This window comes from Physeter macrocephalus, chromosome 11 (assembly GCF_002837175.3).
Source record: "Physeter macrocephalus isolate SW-GA chromosome 11, ASM283717v5, whole genome shotgun sequence".
Lineage (NCBI taxonomy): Eukaryota > Metazoa > Chordata > Mammalia > Artiodactyla > Physeteridae > Physeter > Physeter macrocephalus.
Window position 1 is genome coordinate 120,905,520 of NC_041224.1, and position 22,866 is coordinate 120,928,385.

Sequence of the window (22,866 nt, forward strand, 5' to 3'; positions counted from 1 at the left end):
AAAGATACATTGAATTGTATTTCAAATGCAGTAGAGCTTGCTATAAAAGGACCCATTGCAAATTATGAGTTATCACTACCAAAAATATATTATAATTACTAACATGGGAAATGGATTTACAGAAAATGGGAAAATGGACTGGAACAATGCTTTCTGATAAGGTCTTGCTTCGTCTTTTAACTCTTTAACCACATTTTAACAATTTATGTAAATACTTCTCCATTTGTTTGCCCCTTAAACTGTGTTTAGCTTTTAAAATTTCTCAGCAACAGAGTATAACTTTTTAAATGCCGATAATTACAAAAATCTCTGACTATTTTTCTTTCAGCTTCACATTTCCTAAATTGTTGTCTTCTCACATCTCCACGCTAATTGGCCTATTTAGACTTACATAAAATATTTATAATTTTCACATTGTTTTGTCAGACATAGTATGAATAATGTATTATAATAAGTATGAATAAGTTTATTATAATTTAAAATTTTAAGTAACTGAGTATAAAAAACTTTATTTTAGAAAAATTATTTTTAACTGCTTAGAATTAAAAAGCTGTTATTTCTTCCAGAGGACAATATCTTCTTAGGATGAAGTGCTATGATCTTGCAAAGTTCACTATTTATCAAGTAGCAGAAATGACCGAAGGTAAATATAATTAATGTAAAATTATAATATTGTCTTAATTTAAAAAGAAATACTTCTTTAAATTGTTTATACTATTTTCAGTAGCTCTGTATAGATAGCATGAAGGGTTCACTTGCAAGTCAAAGTTAGATTTTGAAACTAAAACTTCAGTTTCACATGTATGTAACCAATTTGTAAAATGCTTCATAGCTTAGTGAATTTTGTGAGAGAGATTATTATAGGAAATACCAGGCTTATGCTGTTATTTTTTGTTTGTTTGTTTGTAGTTGGAATGTCTTGTTTGTTGACAGTAAATAGATTTTAGTATCATATTGATTTATTAATTCATATTGTAAAAATAGATTATTGAATTGCTTGACTGTCTTAAAATAATTATATTCTGAGTCCTAGATACTTGGCAAAGTTATTGATAAATTTTCCTTTCCTTTTAGGTCTCATTGAGTTGAGTCCTATACAGCAAGCACTCATTTATTCATTTTGTGAGAACCATGACAAGGCCATTCAGGTCTTAGATGGGCTCACTTTGAATAAGCCTGAGGTCACCATGTATGCTCTATTAGCAAAAGCTCAAATGAAGGCCAAGAGGAACAAGGTGAAAAGTCTTGAGTAATGTTTACTAAACCTATTAATGGAATTTTTATATTGTGCTTGGAATTACTCCTTACATATATATATATATATATATATATATATATATATATACATATATATTTTTTTTTTACAAAACTAAACCATACCATTTATTTATTGATTCTTCTGTTAATTAATATTTGGGTTGTTTCATTTTGTTTTTTTCCGCTTAAGAGTAAGGATAATATTGTTTTTCATGTCTTCTGTTAACATTGCTGGTATGTAGAGAAGGTAAATGTTTAACTTTCAAGAAAATGGCACATTGTTCCATAGGGTTGTACCAATTTATTCTCCCACCTGTAGTGTATGAGTATTCTCATTGATCTCCATCCTCTACAATAACTGGTGCTGTCTACTTTATTTTTATCAGTTTGGTGGATAAAAACTAATGTCTCATTATGGTCTTAATTCACATTTCTCAGTTTGAGCAAAGGTTGAGGTATCTTTTTATATGTTTATAGCCACTTATATTTCCTGTTCTATCAATTTGCTGTACACATTTTTGTTTGTCTTGTTCGTATTGATTTTTGGCATTGAAAAAAATAAGTCCTGTGTATTAGTCCTTGGTTGGTTACATGTGTGTCATGTATCCTCTTGCAATTTGTGGCTGGTTTTAAAATTTTCTTCATGATGTCTTTTGATGAGCAGAGGGTCTTAATTTTAATGTAGCTGAATATATCTTTTTTTGTTTTATTGTCACAGCTTTAAAAAAAATTCTTGTTTAAAAATTCCCTCCCTACACCAAGGTCATAAAGATATTTTCCCATATTTTCTTCTAAAAGTTTAAAAGTTCTGCTTATTTCATTTAAGACCTCACTCTACCTTAAATTGATATTTTTGAATGTGAGATAGTGATAAAATTTCAATTTTCCCCATATGGATACTCAAATGTTCCAGTATTATTTATTGAAATGTTCTCCTAAACCAAAGATCTGAAGTGGTACATCTGTCCTATTATAACCTTTCATGTATGTGTGGATCTGATTTTGGGCTCTCTATTCTATTCCTTTGGTCAATTTTTCTATCCCTGGCCTAATAGTACAATGTTTTAACTACTGTTGCTTTATTGTAATTCTTGACATCTGGTGGAGCAAGTAGCCACACCATATTCTTCTCCAGGAAATTCCTGGTTATTCTTGGGCCTTTACTCTTCCAGCTGGTCAAGATTTTAAATTCAGCTTGTCAAGATTCATTAAAAACCCTGCTGGAATTTTGATTGAATTGTATTGAATCTCTAGATTATTTTCGGGAGAATTGACACCTTTATGATATCAAATTCCTTCTTTGGAATAATCTTAAATTTACTTTAACCTCCCTGAAACCTGAAGTCACTTTTGATTGGGTCCCTCTTCTACCCAATCAATAGTCATGCTCTCTTGGTTCTACTTTCTAAATGTCTCACAAATCCACTTCCTTTCTTATTTCTCTGGTCATTATCCTAGTCCAGAACAGATTTGTATTTTGTTTGAATTATATAATAGTGTTGAACTCTTCTAAGCTTTTCTCCACACGGCTGCCACAGTACTGTGTTTGGAATGTACATTTGCCCTATGAGAGCGTCCACTGCTTTTTAGAGTAGTGAAGGAAAGAGAGGTGGGACATCAGCTAGAGGAGGAAGTGAAGATGTGTTCATTGTAATTTAAATGTGATGGAAGACTTTATGGACTCCAGGAGGCAATGAAAGGGAAGAGATCCAAAAGCAGAAAGCGGGACAGAAGGAGTTGGGGTCAAGGGCACAGCTTGAGGAGTTAGCCCTGAAAAGAAGAAAGGAAACCATTCAAAGACAGGAGGAAAAAAAGATGGAAATGAAGAAGATATAGAGACTTTGAAAAGTAAAAATGAGGGAAATTGAGAAGGTGATGCATTTTTTTCTATTGCAAAGGCATGTGCTGAGAGTGAGGCTGGAAGGATGAATGTTGAGGTAAGCTGTAGACATGTGATGTAAACTAAGGGTGGGCACAAAGGACATAGCATATCCAAGTTAAACCTCATTGTTTCTTTAAATTTAATATAATTAAGAAAGTGGGCTAAAGAGTCATAAGTAGCTGTATTTCTATATATTAGGTAAACACATTGAGTAGCTAGTTATGAAAATGCATTTCTATTTGGAAAATTGAATTTTTTTCATTAAGAGTTTCAACTATTTTGACAGAATAGTTTAAATGGGTAATTTTTGATGTTAGTTTATTTTCTGGTGTCAATGGAACCCCCTTGAGAGCATAGCAGGACAAAATAAAAGTTGATTAAAACAACCTCAGATATTATCAGTGGAGAACTTTTACTACCTAATAGCTGCCCGGCATTCCCTTCAGCAGAATTACTAGGAAATTGGTCATAAATTGGTCTATAAATTTTAGTCTGATTTAAGACTACGAGAAAATACCCTTTAGAATTTAGAAATTATAGTTCCAAAAGTCCACTTGTGTAACCCTGCTTACGTACCTGCCTCTAGGATAGGCACCTGGGTGGGTCAGATTTCCTGCCTGTCAGAAGTCCTCCCTCTTGGTGCACTGACAAGATCTGTGTCTTTACCAGGTCTGTGTGTCCTCTTGTGAAATGAGAGTAGGGCTGTATGCTCAGGATTCCTTTTAACATCTAAGGCTGTTGTGTTAAATAAATATTAGAAAGAAACATTCCCTTCCCTCTCTTTTTTTAAAAATCATTATAGGAAGCCATGAGAATGTTTAAAAAGGCGTTGGATATCTTTTCTCATTCTGATAAAGGACGAAATGCCGTAGCAGCTTCATCAGACTGTCTGTATCACTTGGGTCTTTGTTACATGGAGGAAGGCAACTTACAACTGGTATTTTGTGTATTTAAGAGCATAGGTATTTTATGGTTTTAGAAATTGTTTCCTTGCATTCAGTTCCATTTCTGAAGGCTACCTAAACAGTGAGTGACTAGACCAAAGCTTCTTATAAAGCTTGGCTTACTATAGGCAGTCTGCACCTTGCAAAACCTACTACATTGTTTTATTTATTCAAACATTTTATTGATGCTTGTTTGTCAACACTATTCGGAAGACTAATGCATGTTTCCCACTAAACAAATTTAATTGTAAGAAATTATTATATCAAAATTTCATCACATTAGTATAAATTTACTTATTAAATTGTAAGTACTTTATATTGAGTGTTTCAGTGTAATGTAGAATAAATGGAAAATGATTAGGACACTGTTTGATTTCTCTTATTGACAAGTGAGCAATTCAAATCAGAATAAAACCAGATTCATTGAAAACCAGTTGATTCAATTATTATATATTTATCCAGTATTTGGCTATTTCACACAATGTTTCAAAATTTTCAATGATATGATAAATATGTATTTTCCATTGGCTATTTTTGAATATTCCACAACTACACACACACATACACGCACACACACACACCATTCCAGTCCTTATATTCATAGGGGTGGACAGTGTCTGAAACTTGCATCTTTATAACTTTAAAAAAGAGTTGCACTTGATTAGTTGTTCCATTAAGAAATTACAATAAATATAAGATTAATTACAAATATTTTTCATGTTTTTAGCCTTTTTGGACAAGCAGAGGAAACCTAGCTTTGCTTTACAATATTAGGAAAAATTTTGGAGTTCCATTGCTTTGAAATTTTGTAACCATATATCTGCTGGCCCACATGGGAAATAAATGTATTAATTGTGATTTCTTTGAAGAAACACAACAGGAAGAATAATGATTAAAGTTACACCTCTGAAAGTATTGTAACAACATGGATTATGCAGACATTAGTCTGGGAGTAAGGGAACCTGTAAATTATAATGATAACTCTGGCTTGTTCATAAATTTTTTTTGCTCCACAAGGTTCGCTGGGAGAACCTATTTAAAATGACCAAAAATTAAAATGAAAACTTTTCAACAATAGTTATATACTGTAATTTATTAACCTTTTAAATTAATACATTCTACTCACTACGTGATTTGCTCTTCTAGGCTTTTGATTCTTTTACAAAAGCTGTGAAAGCAGATCCTGGTTTTGCAGAAGGCTTTTATCAACGTGGGCTTTGTAAAGTAAAACTCCACAAGGATAGTTCAATCCTGGATTTTAATCGTGCAATTACCCTTGATCCAAAACATTACCAGGTATTTAAGTGAACAATTTCAGTGCTTTGGAAAGTGTGTTAAATTTGCTAAAACTATTAAATCTTTAAATGTTATTGTTATTAGTTAGCAACAGTTAGTTTTACCTACTTTTCAGCAGTTTTAATAATCCATATATCTGTATTTCCCCTTGAACTAAAAATATGATTTCCAACAGGGAAATTATATAGGTAAAAGTGTTTCGTGAATTGTGGTGTATACAAATATTGTAAATATTTTAATATACCTATTAATAATTATTTTATATACTATGTTATTAATTTTACTTCTTGTTTCGCTGTCACATTGATTCCTGCCTCTTAAGAGACTAGAGACAACACAAAATCCAATAGGTGAAACTCCGTTGGATCTTGATTTTAAAAGCATATGAAATTTGAATATGGATGAAATATTAGATGATTTTAGGGAAATACTGTTAATTTTCTTAGATATACAGTGGTAGTGTGGTTATGTAGGAGAATGTCTTCTTCACGGGAGATGCATACTGGAAGACTTGGGGTGAAGTTTTATGATGTCTACAACTTATTTTCAAATAGTTCAGAAAAAAGTAGATACAACAAAATTGAAAAATGTTAATAATTATTGGATCCAGGTGGTAGGCATATGGGTGTTTACTGTACTATTCTTTCAATTATTCTGTATGTCTGAAATTTTCTTAATAAAAGAGAGTGACAAAAAGTCTATATTTTATACCATCTTTGGGTGGCATAAATTTGTTCCAGCTACCATATATTTTGGTAGAACTGATACTTTTACTAAAATATCTGTTCCTGCTTTCCTCCTCTCTTTCTTTGAAAAGGCATATTTAAGTCGAGTAGCCTACTATGGTTTGAAAGGCAGATACTCCAAAGCAATCTTGAGTTGTAATGAGGCCATCAAAATTTATCCTCAGAGTGTGCGTGCCTACGTCTACAGAGGAGTTCTGAAATACTACAACAAGGTAAGGCAATTTCCTACCTTGTTCTCTGATATTTTAGAGTGGGTGGCTGCTCGGGTGCCAAGGAGGGACTCACTTCCTTTTTCTCCTCTGTGAGAGGAGAATTGCCATGGTATGAAGGCAGAACTACATAGAAGGTGTTAGGTGTTACACTTTGACAGTACATTAAAAGGATTTCAATTCATAATTTTTCATGAAATGGTGATATTTATTTTTGACATTTGCATTTTAAATAGCACTGATTATATATTTTTATTAGGAAAGTAATATTCATTGTAGAGAATTTGGAAAATACAGAGAGGAATAAAGGAGAAGATTAAAATCACCTGTTTTCCCACCATCAAATGGTAATTCCTGAGAGCATTTTGATGTATTTGAATTTTGTCTTTTTTTCCCTAATAAAATATAATATATACTTTCCAAAATTGTGACTATGCTACTTACATAATCTGTGTTGTGCCCTGCTTCTTATATTTAATCTTTGAAGATACCATTTTTAATGACTGCATAATATTCCACCATAGTGTACTTTTAACCACTTTATTGTTGGACATTTGGATTGTTTGAAATTTTTTATTATTTTACCATTTTAAATAATACAGTTATACACACAGAACAAAATCGTTACTTGAGTTTATGGTTCCTAAATGGAAATTACTGGGTGTAGCAACACTATTGATATCTGATGCTTCAAGGAATACTTTTTTTCTCCCTGTGTTTCTTTTTTGAACTTTCTCTGTAGCCATTTCATATGAAATATTTTGCAAATAATACCTTAAAGCAAAGGTAAGACCTTGCATTACCTGTTAATTCCGTGAAAATTACTATCTATATAAATGGATGATCTAAGGTATCAGAGAAGCATCAAAGAGAAGCAAAAGAGAACATGGATAGAAAACATGACGATTATGTGATATGACAGTGAGAGTGACAGAAGCAAGCAAGCTCTGGTGAATGTTTGCTGGATGAATAAGGCTTGCTTCTCTTTTATCCATAAGAAATTTTAATTTTTTCCTTGCTATATAGCAACAGTGGAAATAAGATAATCATTTAAAGTTGTTTATATATTGAATTTTATTTGCAGGTGAGAGAAACTATAGCAGTTCCTACCAAGGGACCTTCTTAATTAATTCTATGAAAGATTAGCTTGATTGTCTTAATTTCATGGATGATACACAGAATGGTTAAATGAGTATTCCCAAAACTCTGATAGAATCAAGAATTTATTTTACAACTAAATTTCAGTCCATTATGATTAACCCTTTTCACTTATTTTTTTTATAGACTTATAAACTAGCGATTACAGATTTAACTACAGCTATCAACATGGATAAAAACAGTTATATAGCATTTTATAACAGAGCATTATGTTACACCAAGATAAATGAACTTCACATGGTAAGATGACCATCTTAGTAAACAACACTTTAAAGCATTTGTAAACTTATTTAAAGCATGTGTAAAGTATTTTCTATTATTTTTGTTACAATTTTGGAAAAATAATTCTGTGGAAATACACATAAAACTTGAGAAACCAAAGAACCATTTCAAAGAATATTTATTTTCTTTTTTAGTGCTTACCAAATTTTCTTATACAATCTCTGCAATGTCAAATGAAAAATTAATTTTACAATGCTTATATAAGCATTTAAAGGCCATGTAAATTTAAATGTATTACATATTCTCATTTGAGAAAATGTTTCTACTGATAAACGTGTGCAGAATTTTTAAGCAGTGATCACTAGCAATGTTGTTTGCTCCAAAATCTCAACATTAACTACGATAGTTTGTGGAGGTATTTTTTTTACAGTGGTCAGACCACAGATGCAGCAGGGAGTTTTGAGTGATGGTTTCCAACTCAGGGACCAGTGACCAGGATTATCTGTGCGTTTTGAAGGCCTAACTGATGGCTGCAGCAACCCTTTTTCTCTATTTGTCCTGATGCAGATGCTACCAGTGTAAGCCCTCTTTTATATTTTTTAATCTTACCCCTTCTCCACTCTCTCCTTGTTGGTTCGGTTCTTTTCCAGTCAGGATCCCTCACTGGGGAGCAGGTCAGTAGTTTCTTAGTGTTCTGTCCAATCTCTTGCTTTTTCTGCTGTCCACTTTTTTCCCTTTCTTTGTTTCTATCCACTTCCATAGGCAATGAAGCATTCTTTAAAAGACTGCATCATGTACCTGCTGCTGTGTGCGGGCACACTCCCCCAATTTCCTGGAAACTTGGAGAGTTAAATCTGTTTAAAACATTTAGAAATTTAGTAATTTATTTGCTATGGAAGGAAGAAGTTGAGAAACATTGTTTCTAAGAGGATGTAGAATTCCTGGTAACCGGATTATCAGGTTTCCTCCAGAAATGTTGACAAATGAATAACTAATTTTTAACACAGGCTGTTGTAAACCATTCTAGGAGCTAATTAAAGGATCATTTATCAGAGTAACCTGCACAGCAGGTATCTTTGACAGCTCTGTCCCCACCCCGACTCCTGCCTTTTCTGGGTAACCCTGAACTGCAAACAGTGGTCTGGGTGGGGGCAGGGAACTACTATCTTTGTTATCTCTGATGTGTAACAGAGCTAGTGCTCCGTGAATAAAGAAAACGAAAAACTCCCTAAGTAGAAACCTAACTAGAATAAGAACATACTGGTTATTTTAGAGCTGCCAAGTCCCAACACTTTTCATCCAATGGGCTCCTTTTACAGATGAGGAAATGAGGTTAGAAACACATCCAAGTCACACAGGGAATAGGGACCTGTATTGGTGTTCGCAGGTTTGTTTGCTTCTGGTTAACAGTCTTTAGGTGGCTTTGTGAAACCATCTGACCTCCAGCATGTGGACCAGATGTCATTTTACAGTGTCACCTCCTCCCTTTTGTCTACCTCCACCCGTTTCTCAGCATTCCTGCCATAACAAGACTGAGAAAACCCAAGTACTTTGTGCAGAAAATGCACTCCCAAGATATGATTTCATAAAAACTAGAAAAGGTGAATTCTGGTTCCTATCACCTATATTAATAAAAACAGTAACAGTTACCACTCATTTAGGCCTTATTGTGTGACAGGCACTGGGCTAAATGCTTTACCAACATATAATCAAAATATTTTAAAGTGGACTTCTACAACAATATGATGAGTTATTAATATCCCATTTTTGTGGATGAGGAAACTGAGGCTTAGTGTTAAGTAACTTTGCCAAGGCTGAAAGGTTAGTAATAATAGCAGAGGCAAAACACAAAGCCTGCTCATTGTGACCTTCACGAAATCTCATTTCCCAGCTTTTGTTTCCTCTTGTGTCACATATTCAGCTACTTAGAGGATTTCTAAGGCATCTTGATATATATACAGGTTTTAATTCTGTGATTTTGTGAAAGGAAAATGGCAAACATTCTAGTTCTGTTCTGTTTTACAAGTGTTGCAAATTATTTTTGCAGCCTTGTCAATGTTTATTTATAGTTATGCCACAATATACATGTAGGATATTTAATTGTACAATTCCTTTAGATGCTTGAGTGCCTAATCATGAAACAGTAGAGGAGAACCACTAAGCAAATAGTAAAATACTATTTTATTTGCATTTTCAGTTAGCATCTGCTATAGGCATATATGATATGATTTGGGCCTTTTCTGATGAAACCATATGGCTCTTTTGGACAAAATGTTCAGAAGGAAAATGAATTAAGAGATTCAGCTCCAGCCCAAATTTGGGATGTTCCTAGTACCTGGTACAGAGTAGATGACCAGTAAAAACTTGGCTGTTCATTGAATGAAAAAAAAAAAAGATAATAAATGGAGAGAGGTCCTCTGAGTTGATTCTCAGCTTAGACTAATATCTTTAAAAAAAACGAGAATATTGAAGTAATATTCCAACAAGTGCTTATTAGTTAGTTTTATTAAGATCTGTTTTCATTGCTTTATGATTTATTCATTCAACAAAAATTTATCAGATGCCTAGTAAGTGCAGGCATGGTGCTAGTTACTGGCTTTACAATGGTGAACAAGATGGATAATCTGTGCCTCCATAAAACTTAGGTATCAGTGAAGAAAACAATAAATCACTACAAAGAAATTAAATTTCAAAAGGAAACAAGTGCTCTGCTTTAATGTCAACAGTCATTTGGTGAAACTATTAAGTTGGGGAAGGGTGTTGCATCCCCGCTTCAATCCATACACAATAAAAGTAGTTCACAGATGATTCACAAATAACATATGAAGTGCAAGCGCAGTGCACACCGCTTATTAGGAGGGAGCAACATCCGCAGTATTTAATTAAGGGAAACCTTTAAATCTAACAAATGATTATTTTTGGCCATAAATTTTGTCACATTAAAGAACTAATTATGAGGTACTAGTTTGTCCATGGTCAATGCAGTAATGCTCTAAAGAGTTGACTTTAGGTTGTAAGTGATTATTTCATTTTTAGGCATTAACAGATTATGGAATTATGCTTCTCCTTGATGCTGGAGAAACGGTGACGTTAAATGCCTTTATTAATCGTGGACTCATCTACACAGAACTAGAGCAGTTCAGTTTTGCATTAGAGGTAAACCTTTCTGTTTACTTGTAAAAATGAACCCACTTGATTTTGCATGTTTACTTCTGAAAACCAGTGAAAAAGTTTTTCTTGATAACAAATGGCAATATTAATGAGCAATAATTCAACTTTAGCAAGAATTGCGTTGAAATACTTTGAATGAGTAATAGAATCTTTGCAAAAAATGTGTTTTTTTACTTTGTTTTTAATACAGATAAATAGGCAATATGTAAAAAAAAAAAAAATTCCGAATTGATGAAATATCAAGACTCTCATCTCCCCTAAGGGAGTGTCTTAGCTACAGACAAAACTCAATAAAATGATTTAGGTATCATTTACTTTGCTGCTTAGTGCTCTTCTCATTCACAGTTTTCCTTGTATTGATATTATTTTTTCAACTTCTGGAGTCATCTTTTGAGATTCTGTCCCACAAAATTACTTATTAAGGAAGTGCCTGAGAAACTGTATTCTAGGCAATTTACACTATGGTGAAATGTAATTTCAAGAGTTGAACTCCCTTAGGTTTTGGTTTTGAGATATTCCATTCAGAATTCCCTCAGGTAGGGGAAGCTTTGTTTGGTGTAGGCAAAAATCTATGGAACTCTGGGCAATAGTGTTGGGTGGAGAAAGTGAGGAAACTGGGGGTTGGAAGCAAAAGACCTCAGCTGTTGGAGAATTAAATGCAGGGCCTGTGTTACCACCTAGTAAGTATTTATTTAGGACTTAAGAACAACATTAACTCTAGTTATCGCACACTTACTACCTGCCAGCTTCTCAATAATGCTACACAATTTATGACTGTAACTTATGGAAGAGGAAGCTGATATTCAAAAGAGGTCACATCAAGTCTTAGTCAGCCAGGAAGTACTGGGGCAAGATTTGAACTCAGGTCTCACTTGATTCCAAATCCTGTGTTCCTTCAGACAAGGCATGGTACTGACATTGGCATTGAAGATACGGAGACAAATATCAATAAGACAGATTTCCAGTCCTTGAGGAGCTCATAGTCTGGTGGGAATCATTCTTGATCCCTCTCTTTCCTCACATCCCACATCTAAATCATGAGCAAGTGTGGTCAGCTCTGCTATCAAAACATATTTTAAATGCAGTCATTTCTCAGTTTTTGCCACTGCTCTCCCCCTCCTTCCAGCCTCCACCTTCTCTCCCCTGGATTACTGCAGTAGCTTCCCAACTGGCCTCTCTGCTTCTGCTCTTTTCCCTCTACATGCTGTTCTCCACACGGCAGCCAAAGAGGCCTCTTAAACACATAAAGCAGAGCACGTTATTCATCTGCTTAGAGCCCTCCAGTGACTTCCCATCACACTTAGAATAAAATCTGAACTCTTGACTATGGCCAACCAAGACCCTAGTAACCTAACTGCTGCTCACTGATCTGACTTCGTTGTCAGCATTCTTCTTTCCTCCACTCAGGTTACTCCACTCTGGCCTTTTGCTATTCCTTGGAAATGCCAGGCTCCCTTCCTGATTCAGGGTCTTCACACAAGCTGTTCCCTATGTGTAGAATATTCCTCCTGTTGGTTCACACCCTCCTTTCATTTCAGGTTTCTTCTCAAATGTGACCTCCTCAGTCAAAAAGAGTATTTTAATTAAAACAGAATATTAAAAAATTAAAATAATCCCAAATAAGTCTGGAAAGAGAAAGCAAAGGAACAGAAGCAGAGGAGACCAGGAGAAAACAAATAATAAAATGGTAGACCTAAATTCAACCTTATCAGTAGTTACATAAAATGGAAATTGTCAAAATACACCAATTGAAATATTGAAAATGCCAGATTAGAATTTTTTTAAAGTCCCAACAAGATTCTGACTGCAAGAAACATACTTTAAATATAAGATATAGATAGGTAAAAGTAAAAAAGCTGGTAAAAAAAATATGCCCTGCAAACACTACAGGCCTGCCTTGGAATGATTGCAGGTTTGGTTTTAGACCACAGCAATAAAGTGAATATAGCAATAAGTGACTTTTTTGTTTCATATAAAAGTATATATAAAAGTTATATTTATACTGTAGTCTATTAAGTGTGCAATAGCATTATATCTAAAAAATAGTACATGCCTTAATTAAAAAATACTTTATTGATAAAAAATGTTAACCATCGTCTGAGCCTTCAGTGAGCTGTAATTTTTTTCCAGTAGTGACATCAAAGATTACTGATGATCACAGATTACCATAACAAATACAATAATAATGAAAATGTTTGAAATATTGTGAGAATTACCAGAATGTGATACAGAGACACGAAGTGAGCAAATGCTTTTGGAGAAAATGGAGCCAATAGACTTGCTTGAGGCAAGATTGCCACAAACCTTCAATTTGTACAAAGTGCAGTATCTGCGAAGTGCAATAAAACAAGATATGCCTGTAATTAAAAGCAAAATAAATGTTTCTCCCCTCTGTAAATTTAAAAAATTAATTTGAAAAATTTTAAAAAAGAGGCTGGCCGAGGTAGACCAATGAAGTAATATATGACTGAATAATAAGAGGGCTAAATGCAGAACCAAGAGAGAGCAGAGTCTTAAAACCCAACCAGGGAAACATTTTTAGTGGGAATGATTGATTAACAGAAAGGTCAAGTAGGATGAGCACTGAACACATGTTAGTTAATTGATAGTAGTGTGATCCTCATAAGAACACGGGAAGTAGAGTGCGGCATTTAAACTGGAATTGTTTAGGAAGTTAATGGTTAAGCTTGTTGGATTGCAAACATGTGTTTATTTCTTTGTCCTCTTGAAAACCAGGAAGACAGTAAAGAAATAAAAAAGACATAATCCCACAAGGTTAAAGATAGTGGAGAAGAGGTGCCCAGACACCCCAAACTACCATTCCAGATTTTAAAACTTAAATATGAGTGGGTAGCCAAAGATTCTACACTTGAGGGAAGTAAAATAAAGAGTAAAATAAACACATTGTCATAGGGATATGGGGATGGTGGGAGAAGGGGTGGTGTGTGGAGTGATGGTGTAAGGTAGCTAAGTTCTATCCTATGTTGGAAGTTAAACATGATAAAATACTCATGTTATTTAGAAATTCAGAGGTAAATAGCAGAAGAAATAACAGCAAGATGTAAAAATGGTTGCCTCTGGGGAGCGGAGCTCAGCGATAAGGAGAGGTGGCGCGGGGCATCCCTGTAAGCATTGTGAGTTTTCTAGTTTCATTGGACCCTCTACCCTACCCTGGATACATGAGTTACTTTGAGAAAAATAAAAATAAATTTAAAAATGCCTTTAGAGGCAGTTTACAAATTACGAAATGAAATTGGACTTACTAAACAACAAGAAGTTGATGGCGTTTGGGGACATGGAGATGGTGAGTGTTGACTCTGCTTTCAGAGATTGGTAGTGACAGGAACTAGAAAGACAAAGCCATGTGTAGCTTGCGGGCAGGCAGGTTTGAGGGAAGGCATACTAGGTCGGGGTGGTGAGAAAAGGATTAAAGTTACAAAGGACAGAAGAAGATGATGGAGCAAGTTTCCAGAGGTGGGAAGGATGAGGTCAAGAGCGCATCCTCTGACATACAGGAAGACGGTGCAGGTGAAGAGTCTTACAAATAAACTCATCAGCAGAAGGAAGGGAGTGGAGGGAATTTGCTTTGTATGTGAGTGACTTTGTGTGGTTTGTTATTTATGATCCATATTAGAAATAAAACTAGTGCAGAAGAGGAAAATCATAAAAACTTCAGTTAGCTTTATTCTAAGTAATCCTAAGTCATCGTTTGTGTCTGTTGCTGATAATGGCTAATTACCAAGTAGCATCACAATGATTTTATATATAGAGTCAGGCTGACTTTTGTAAGTTTTATCCGATTATAAAACTAAACTTGGTATTCTCAGCCTTTTAAGTTTGTGGTCACTCCTCATAACTCCCCAGATTAATGGGAATGTTTGTAATAAATCTCGGTTACACTGTAAGTTTGCCCCCCTTTCAGAAAAAAAAAATTCTCCTACGGGAGTTACCTGGTAGCATATTTGATTAGACAATAAATTTCTTATTTTCTTCTAAATAATTCCATTTAGTATCAAAATATGCTGGGAATCTAAGTGGGGAGTCCATATTCTCAGATGGGTCTGTGACTAATACCCTTCTCCTCCAGTAGGATCCAAGAGTGCTCAGTTTGACTGTACTGCTCTGTCTGTCTTCCACCCCCAGTATTAGCAGAAAACTTATTCTACCCTCATAAAACAGCCATCTTCCTCTCTCTAGTACAGCCAAGGAAGGTTTGTGGAAGGATGAGGGGAGGGGAAGGGGATGGAGGAGGAGAGAGAGGAGGGAGACTGTCGTCATGGTTGGGTCCTCCCTTGTTGGGTAGAAACCAGAACTCTGACACTTGCTGTTTAAGATTGTAGAATGCCCACGTCCCAGCCTCCTGGAAATGAGAAAGGAGTCTGGAAGGGTTTCTTTTAGTCACTCCAGGGGACAATAGAGTACTCTCCACAGTCAAGCTTGGTCCAGTGAGCTCACAACCAAAACTGCCCAAGAAGATTCTTGCTGAAGCAGTCCTCTGGGAAAACCAGAGCCATCTTTATTCCTTCATAGGCTTTGAACTTACTTTGGGAAGGTTCCTTCCCATTTTATGGCAAACATTGAAATCAATCTCACATAATTTATGTATATGTGTACACACACAAATATACATATATATCTCATTGTAGTTGACATCTTTTGATATGTAAATATTTAGATATTTTATTTATTTCAGTTTAGTGATGTTTTTATTTTCCTTCAGGTTTCAGTTGTTTATGTAGGGCTTTGAAAATCTAAAGAGCTTCAGACTCTGTGTCTCTGGTGCCACATCGGCAGGATCTCTGGCAGACTTAGCACTTTTAGTTCTCTTAACCTCTTCCCCAGTGCCATTCATGTCCACCCCAGCTGACTGCCCTGACTTCAAATCTTGTGGTTAGCGTTTCCATTTCTCCCTCTTGGGAGGCCTCTAGGATCTCTGGATAAAATGACACATTTTCCCCTAGAAGTGTGGGTTGCAAAGGTAGCAGCTGCTTTAGTTAATCCACATAGAGGCTCAGTTATGCCCTTTCCCTGGGCCTGAGTGCCTGTTTGTCCTATAGTCATAAGGTTCTCTGCAGGTAAATTTCTATCTCTGTCTGGATAGGGAAGTCTCTGGTGGTGTTCACTGGGAAAAAAACAATAAAAAGAAAGTAAACCTGATACCTCCTTATAATACCAGGCAAAATCACAGGAAAAGTGGACAGTAGTGCAAGATTCTGAGTGAGGTTTTGGTTATGGGTTTCCTCTACTCCATCTGTTCTTGCTCTATATGTGATACTAAAAGGAAAAAATAAGGGTTTTAAGAAGATGTATATTTTAATGCTTGTGTAAATTTTATTCATGGTAGAATCAATGTTAGAAGGAAGCTTAAGAAAGCACAAAATACAATGCTGTAAAATTAACAACAATTTGTTAAACTGTTTCAGGATTTTAAACAAGCTGCACTGATAAGCAAGGCTAATGTGAGCCTTTGTCAAGCTACTGCCATATGCTATCACAGGTATGGGGTGCAATTTATGTTGAAGTGAGAGCAAGTGAGACCATCAGATTTATAATTATAATAGAAGAATAGAAGAAACAGAGGAGAATATTGTGGAAGTGACAGAGTACAGAAATGGAGAGAGGCACAAAGAATCCCTGTATCAGCACTCTTCTACCTACTAATAAACTATTTTAGCCAAGTCAGCAAGTAAATACCTGCGTCAGAGCATTGCGGGTATCCATCTGATTCAAGCCCATTTATTGGAAAGGACCTTGGTAATACACAGGATGAAATCATGCATGACTTGAAATATCTAAGAATAAAATAAAGTTATTAACTTTGTTCATAAAATGGAACTAACTTTTAAAAAGCCTGTTTCTTGGAAGAGAGGTTGATTTAGAAAAATATTATATTTCCAAGAAAAGTTTACATTTAGAAAGCATTTCTAAATCTAAAAATGATTAAAATAATACCAGTAAATATCTACAAGGTATAATAAAATCTACGAAAAATGTATTACTTAAAATATTATTACCTGTTTCTGTTATTATTGTAAAAATAAGTAAGTTATAGAGGGGAGAAAAGAACAGTTATATGAGGCTAAAATACAGATGAAGATCAGTTTAAAATTTACTCTGAGATAATATTAGAGTAAGTAGATTGATTTTGCTAACTATAATACTTACATTTCTACACATACATTTGACATCTAAAAATTAATTTCTAAACACTTTGCTTTTAAAAGCATAGAAATGCAGCACATGAGTATTTTAATGTGAAATAAAGTGTATTTGGTTAAGAAATAGTTTACAGCATTATTTTTCATGAGAGAAACAATAGCAGTTAATTGGATGAGGAAATTAGGATAGTAGACTAGGCTGTGTAAATATACAATTTAGACAATAAAACATAGTTTGAATTATTTAGGAAATTGAAATTCTTTTTTTCCCCTTTTAGGACATGGCTAGTACAGGTACATTTCCCTATGAGAATTAGATTTTTAAAATTTTATGAACATAGTAGTATAATAACTGGAACTTGTGAAGGCGTTTTTGGTTAAAAGGCCTAAACTGGTCTGGGACCTTTAATTTTATACAGACAGCAAAACACAGTCACACCATTGTCTATTTTAATTCAGCAACCTTTGTACAATTCATCTTTTTAAGTAATTGTCATTCTTAAAAAGAAATGGAATAACGATGACTGATGTGTTTGTTTTGGTAGGCGAGTGCAGGCCAAAAATGTCTGAGGTCATTGAATTCTCTTAAAACTAAAAATAGACACCAAAATTTTTCTCAACCTCATTCCGATGTTTTGCAACTATTAGAGTCAGTAAATTTCTCTGTGTGTCAGTTCCTGATCTCTTTTATGAAATGTAATCACTGGGTATATATGGTGGAGTCTCCTTAAGCTGATACTGCTTTGCAATTCCAAACAACCACCTTTCATCATCCTGCTAGAATCTCTATTGTCCTTTAATAAATGTAGAATTTAAATCAACAGTAAAGCTCTGATAACTCATAGTCCCAATTCCATGTGTTTTAACAGTTTTACTGAATTTAACAATAAGGAATGTTTAGTGATTGGTTACATTTATTTCAGGAAAAATATTTTTGCTTTTCAAGGTGAGCTATAACTTATTACTACAGCAGCATGGTTTGTAAATAATGAGATTCACTATTGGCATCTTATAGTGGAGAAAGTAAAAATTCTCCCATTTGGAAAATTTTTAAAAAGTAATAAATCTTTAAATTTTAGGGCTTTGATCTTTGAACTCGTGGGGTTGCAGACTTTTGAAGTGTGTGCCTTTGTATATCTCTGGTTCTCACTCTTGTGGTTGCTAGGAGACAACATTCCTTAGGCTGAATATCCTACTTGTTGCCCAATTTGATCACTAAGAGTGTTAAGGTAGAGTTAATTTTTAGATCTTTGAGAAAGCTACCTTAAGATTAAAAAAAAAAAAAAGGTCACAGAGGGAGAACCTGGTGGCTCAGAGTTACATATTCTGTCCATTTTTTACTTCAGCACATTTATTTTACCATTCTTATATTTGCATAAAGTATTTCTGAATCTTCAACTCTGCAAGCCACATTCTTTAGTTTTGGGAGGTATTTATGTTTTATTTGTACAACTCAGTAGGGCACATCTGGTCACCTATGTGATTAATTTGGAAAATGAGGTGGGCCTTGGTGTCCATGGCCTAGCCTGCAAGCTGAGCACACGATTCTTAGTTAATAGACACCATAATGAGAGGCATGCACCTTCCGTCAGTGATCATGTTATTTTAGATTTATACAAACGCTTTTTGTTTTAGAAAAACTAATTTAATATACTTTTATATTTGTGTAATTGATGTTTAACAATTTATGTGCCGGTGAACCTGTATGCTGATATGAGACACTGCCACATTTTTTCATTGTCTAACTGCCATGTGATTATTTAACAGGAGCTCCAACCTGCAGGGCACTGTGTGATACACACATCTTCAGAGAAATGAAGTTGCTGTGTCTATGGAGTTTTTCTTTTTTTTCTAGTGGTGGAGGGGGCTGGGAGTCTCTGGCTTTGGCTCTCTCACCTCCTCTGGACTTGATTTTTAGTTATCATCAGCTTTGAAGAGCTTGCCAGGTAGCTTTCGGGATCCCTTTCCAGGTTTAAGGTTTAATGATTATTTACTTAGTCCGAACAGACTAGATGTTCATTAAGCATTAGTGCTGATAACTAGATATGTATAGAAAAGTAGCTTCAATTCATTGCTTGTTCTTTTTCTTTTTATATTGGTTAGACTCTTGAAAGGGTGAGATTATGTTTTATAAACCATATATCGGCATATGTACTCACAAGGATTTTAAATCTCCCTCTGCGTAAGAGGGGAGCAATGTGTATGATACAATTTGGATGTAAATATACCAGAAGCATTTCAATGTTTTGTGGGAAAAATATGAGAGAGCTGGGGTTGCCCTGTAAACTTTAGTTTACATGGTCACCATAGGTGTGCATCATAAGTAAGTAGTTCACTATCCATAGATAGAAATACTGAGCATAACAAAACCTATCAACTAAATGCATTTTTATACAGGAATACTGCTGGGTAATTATTCTTGATAAAAAATTTGTTATTTATGCTAGAATTTTTTCTGTAATAACGGTGAGAAAGTGGCTACAAGCATTGTGACCTTATGTTCAGTGAACTTTTACTTCTCAAATAGTGCCATTTATGAGGAAGGAGGAGGATAGTTTCATTGTAAACTACTTGAGGGAAGGGAGCCCAATGTTTTCTTAGTGAGAATCCACAGAGTGAACTCAGAAGATACCAGTTGGCTCACGTATGTGAATGCTAACCTTCCCCTGTTTGTAACGTCAGAGGCCAGGCTTTCCTGGTGCTTCACTGTTGATTCTTGGGTGATCTTCTGACACAATACTTGGTGAATGCTTTTGGGTAGTGTTTGCCAAAGCATGGAGCAAATATCATGAGTAACTCCATTATTTTTCATGGTGTGCACAAGCATTAAAAAAATATTGAATCACATTATGAGAAGCTGAATTGCTTTTCGGTTTCAAAGTGAATTCTTTCTCAAACCTTCTGAATACATCAAGGAGAAGGTGTCAGCTAAGAGTTAGTCTTTAACATCTTTCCCACACTTTGTAATAGATGGTACAGCTCTCAGGTTTAGTTTTCTGCAGACTACACTATCCAACTCCAATATTTATTTATTTTCATGGTTGCCTTCTGTTTATGGCATGAGATACTGATTTTGTATTTGTGGTATTGAAATTAAGTTATTTTAAAAAATAGATTTACTTAAGTAAAAGAGTGACTTGACTTAAAGAAAAATTCTAAGTAAACGATAGTGTAGGTGGGACATAGGGCAACTGTCACAAAGGAGGGGCTGAGGTTTGGGAAACAGTATTTTAAAAGATAATGCTGAGTAACATCTAAGAGATAATAGTTTCTAGAACAGTTACCCTGTGTTCCATGTATTTTACAAAGGAAAAGTTAGCAAAGTAATGATGCATCTCATAAAAATTTGAAAACTTTTTGAGAAGTAATGAAAAGAATGGAGGGAAGATAATAATCTTTATTGGGTGAGGGTCTCTGTGCTAAGGGTTTTTCACATGCTGTCATTTGATCCTTCTAACAGTTTTGAAAAATTACTATTAATTTGTATGTTCGGGCTTAGGTTTGAACTCCAAGGCTTTCTTCTGACTACACTGTTGAGATATCAGCTCACTGGCTCTTGTGCACCAACTACAAGTATGTTAAAGGTGAAGAATGTGGGTAGAGATGACTGTGGGAAAGCATGGATTTTGGAGTCTGGCTCACCTGAGTTTGAGTCCCAGATATTTGCACAGTGCAATCTTAGCATGCTATTTACTATGTTATTTACTATGTGCAAACTTTTCTGAGCCATGATATTCTTTTAATCTATAAAATATAAAAAATTATTATAAACTTACAGAAATGTTGGAAGGATTAAGTAAAATAACATATGTAAAGCACTTAGCACAGTACCTGGTAAGTAAGTAGTTATTCAGTGTTAGTACCTTCATTCTATTAAAAAAAATTCTAGACTCTCCATATTAATTGAGATTAAAAATAATTATTAGATATGCATGTGAAGTAGAAAAGTGACTTTATATACCCATGGACATGGGAATATTCGATTCCTTCAACAACCCTCTCCTCATCATAGGAGACTAATTAAGGAAGATAGAGAGACAGACTTATCATTCAGTCACATATATTCACAAGTTAATAAGTAAAATGCATTTTACTTCTTTTTCTCCCCTCCTCTCTCGGTGTCCAAGATGAAATGGGCTGCCTTTATAGAAGATCTGAAGTAAGAACTCCCATGTGATAAAAATTTAGCTCCCTTCCTTATAAAGGACATATTAAATAAATAACAATGGATTTATTTTAATCTGATTTAAATAGTGTATTTTATAAATAATAGCATATGTTTTTCGATACTGGCCACTGATAACTGTTAAAAACAGGTTCAAGAATGCCATTCAGATTTTTATAATTCTGAAAAAGAACTCTAGCATGTCATCCCAGCATATTCTGCTATAAAAATGTCTCTTACCTCCCCTCTTTCCTTTTACCAATATCTTTAAAGAATCCATCAGGCTTCCTTAGGTCATATGGACTTACACAATTAGTTCTTATGATAATAAAAAATAATAAACATTAAGTTTTTTAAGGGTCAATGCATTTCTTTATGAAGAGGTTATATACAGGAAAGCAGTTAGATTATTCATCAGAAAGCCTCAATATTTTAATTTATTTTCAGAAATAAAGAGTTTGAAGAAGCTGTCAATTTCTTTACCTGGGCTGTTAAAATTGATCCCTGTTTTCTGGATGCTTACATTGGACGGGGAAATTCTTACATGGAATATGGACATGACGAGGCCATCAAACAAGCACAGAAGGACTTTCTGAAAGCACTGCATTTTAATCCAGTCTATACAAAAGCCAGAATTTGTTTAGGCTATAATTTGCAGGTAATATTGTATAACAACATTTTACCATGGGAAGCACCTTTTGGACAAGAAAAAGAATATATTTGGCCTTTTAGTGGTGATGGGGAGACATGATATTTCTTTGGATATGAACATTTTGCCTTTCTTTTCTTATTCGTATTCAAAACAGCAGTGGGAAGCAGGGGTTTGATGAGTTACAGGCAGCCTGCCTGGAGAGCACACCCAGGGGCCTGGTGTGATAGTGAGATGAGGGTCTTCTGAACTTGAGTTTCCTTAATGCCTGCACCCCTTTCTACCTCACCCCCTTATACCTACCACACTTATAGACAACTTTTAAGACTTGCCTGATGAGTTTCACATATAAGAACCTGGCTAAAATTTGTTTCACTAGCTTATACCTGGGCTCCATAGGGTTTGGGCCTATTAAATTAGTGAAAAGCTAAAGGGAATAAACACTGTATGATCTATGCGCTGGATCAGACAACCACTGTATAGAGATTTCTGAATTCAGGTCATCTTCCAAATAGCAGTGAATTAGAACATACCAGAAGGCAAGAGACCAGGCATTTGTCCTTCCAGCAAGTTGGAAGGGTGTTGCTCTGTTGTGTTGTCACGCAGTTCTCTGAGTGATTTCTGGGACACTCTGACCTGACCCATGCACTCACCGAGCTATTTGCACCAACAAAAGATGTAGTGGTATTCGTGGAATAAAGTGCTAGATGTGTTATACTTTCCATGAAAAGGAAAGGAATAATCTTTTTATCCCTTTTAATATTAAAAAATTTAAACAGTGGTCCAAAGTATGTTTCGATTACAGTAATTTGCAGTAATTCCTATTAATAATCTGTCATTAAAGTTGAATTTTTTTTCATTTAAAAGTAAGTGAATTTGGCTGACCTAAGATTAATAATATTGGAGGTGGTTGTGGGCTTGGTTATAGTGAGGTATGCCCAAGAACTGATTAATAAGGGAAGTAATATTGCCTTCTGAGTGTTAAACATAAAATTAGCCATTATTGGAT

General features: G+C 34.7%; 1 protein-coding gene across 1 annotated transcript in view; it reads left to right on the forward strand.

Annotated features, from left to right (window-relative positions):
• TTC6 (tetratricopeptide repeat domain 6) overlaps nt 1–22,866 on the forward strand; it is a 214,333-nt gene that overhangs the window by 179,677 nt on the left and 11,790 nt on the right. Inside the window, exons 19-27 of the mRNA XM_024114964.2 lie at nt 567–643; nt 1,075–1,235; nt 3,942–4,076; nt 5,230–5,379; nt 6,197–6,337; nt 7,619–7,732; nt 10,751–10,870; nt 16,309–16,382; nt 21,656–21,866. Of these exons, the coding sequence (XP_023970732.2) occupies nt 567–643; nt 1,075–1,235; nt 3,942–4,076; nt 5,230–5,379; nt 6,197–6,337; nt 7,619–7,732; nt 10,751–10,870; nt 16,309–16,382; nt 21,656–21,866 (1,183 nt within the window). The remainder of the gene's footprint in view (nt 1–566; nt 644–1,074; nt 1,236–3,941; nt 4,077–5,229; nt 5,380–6,196; nt 6,338–7,618; nt 7,733–10,750; nt 10,871–16,308; nt 16,383–21,655; nt 21,867–22,866) is intronic.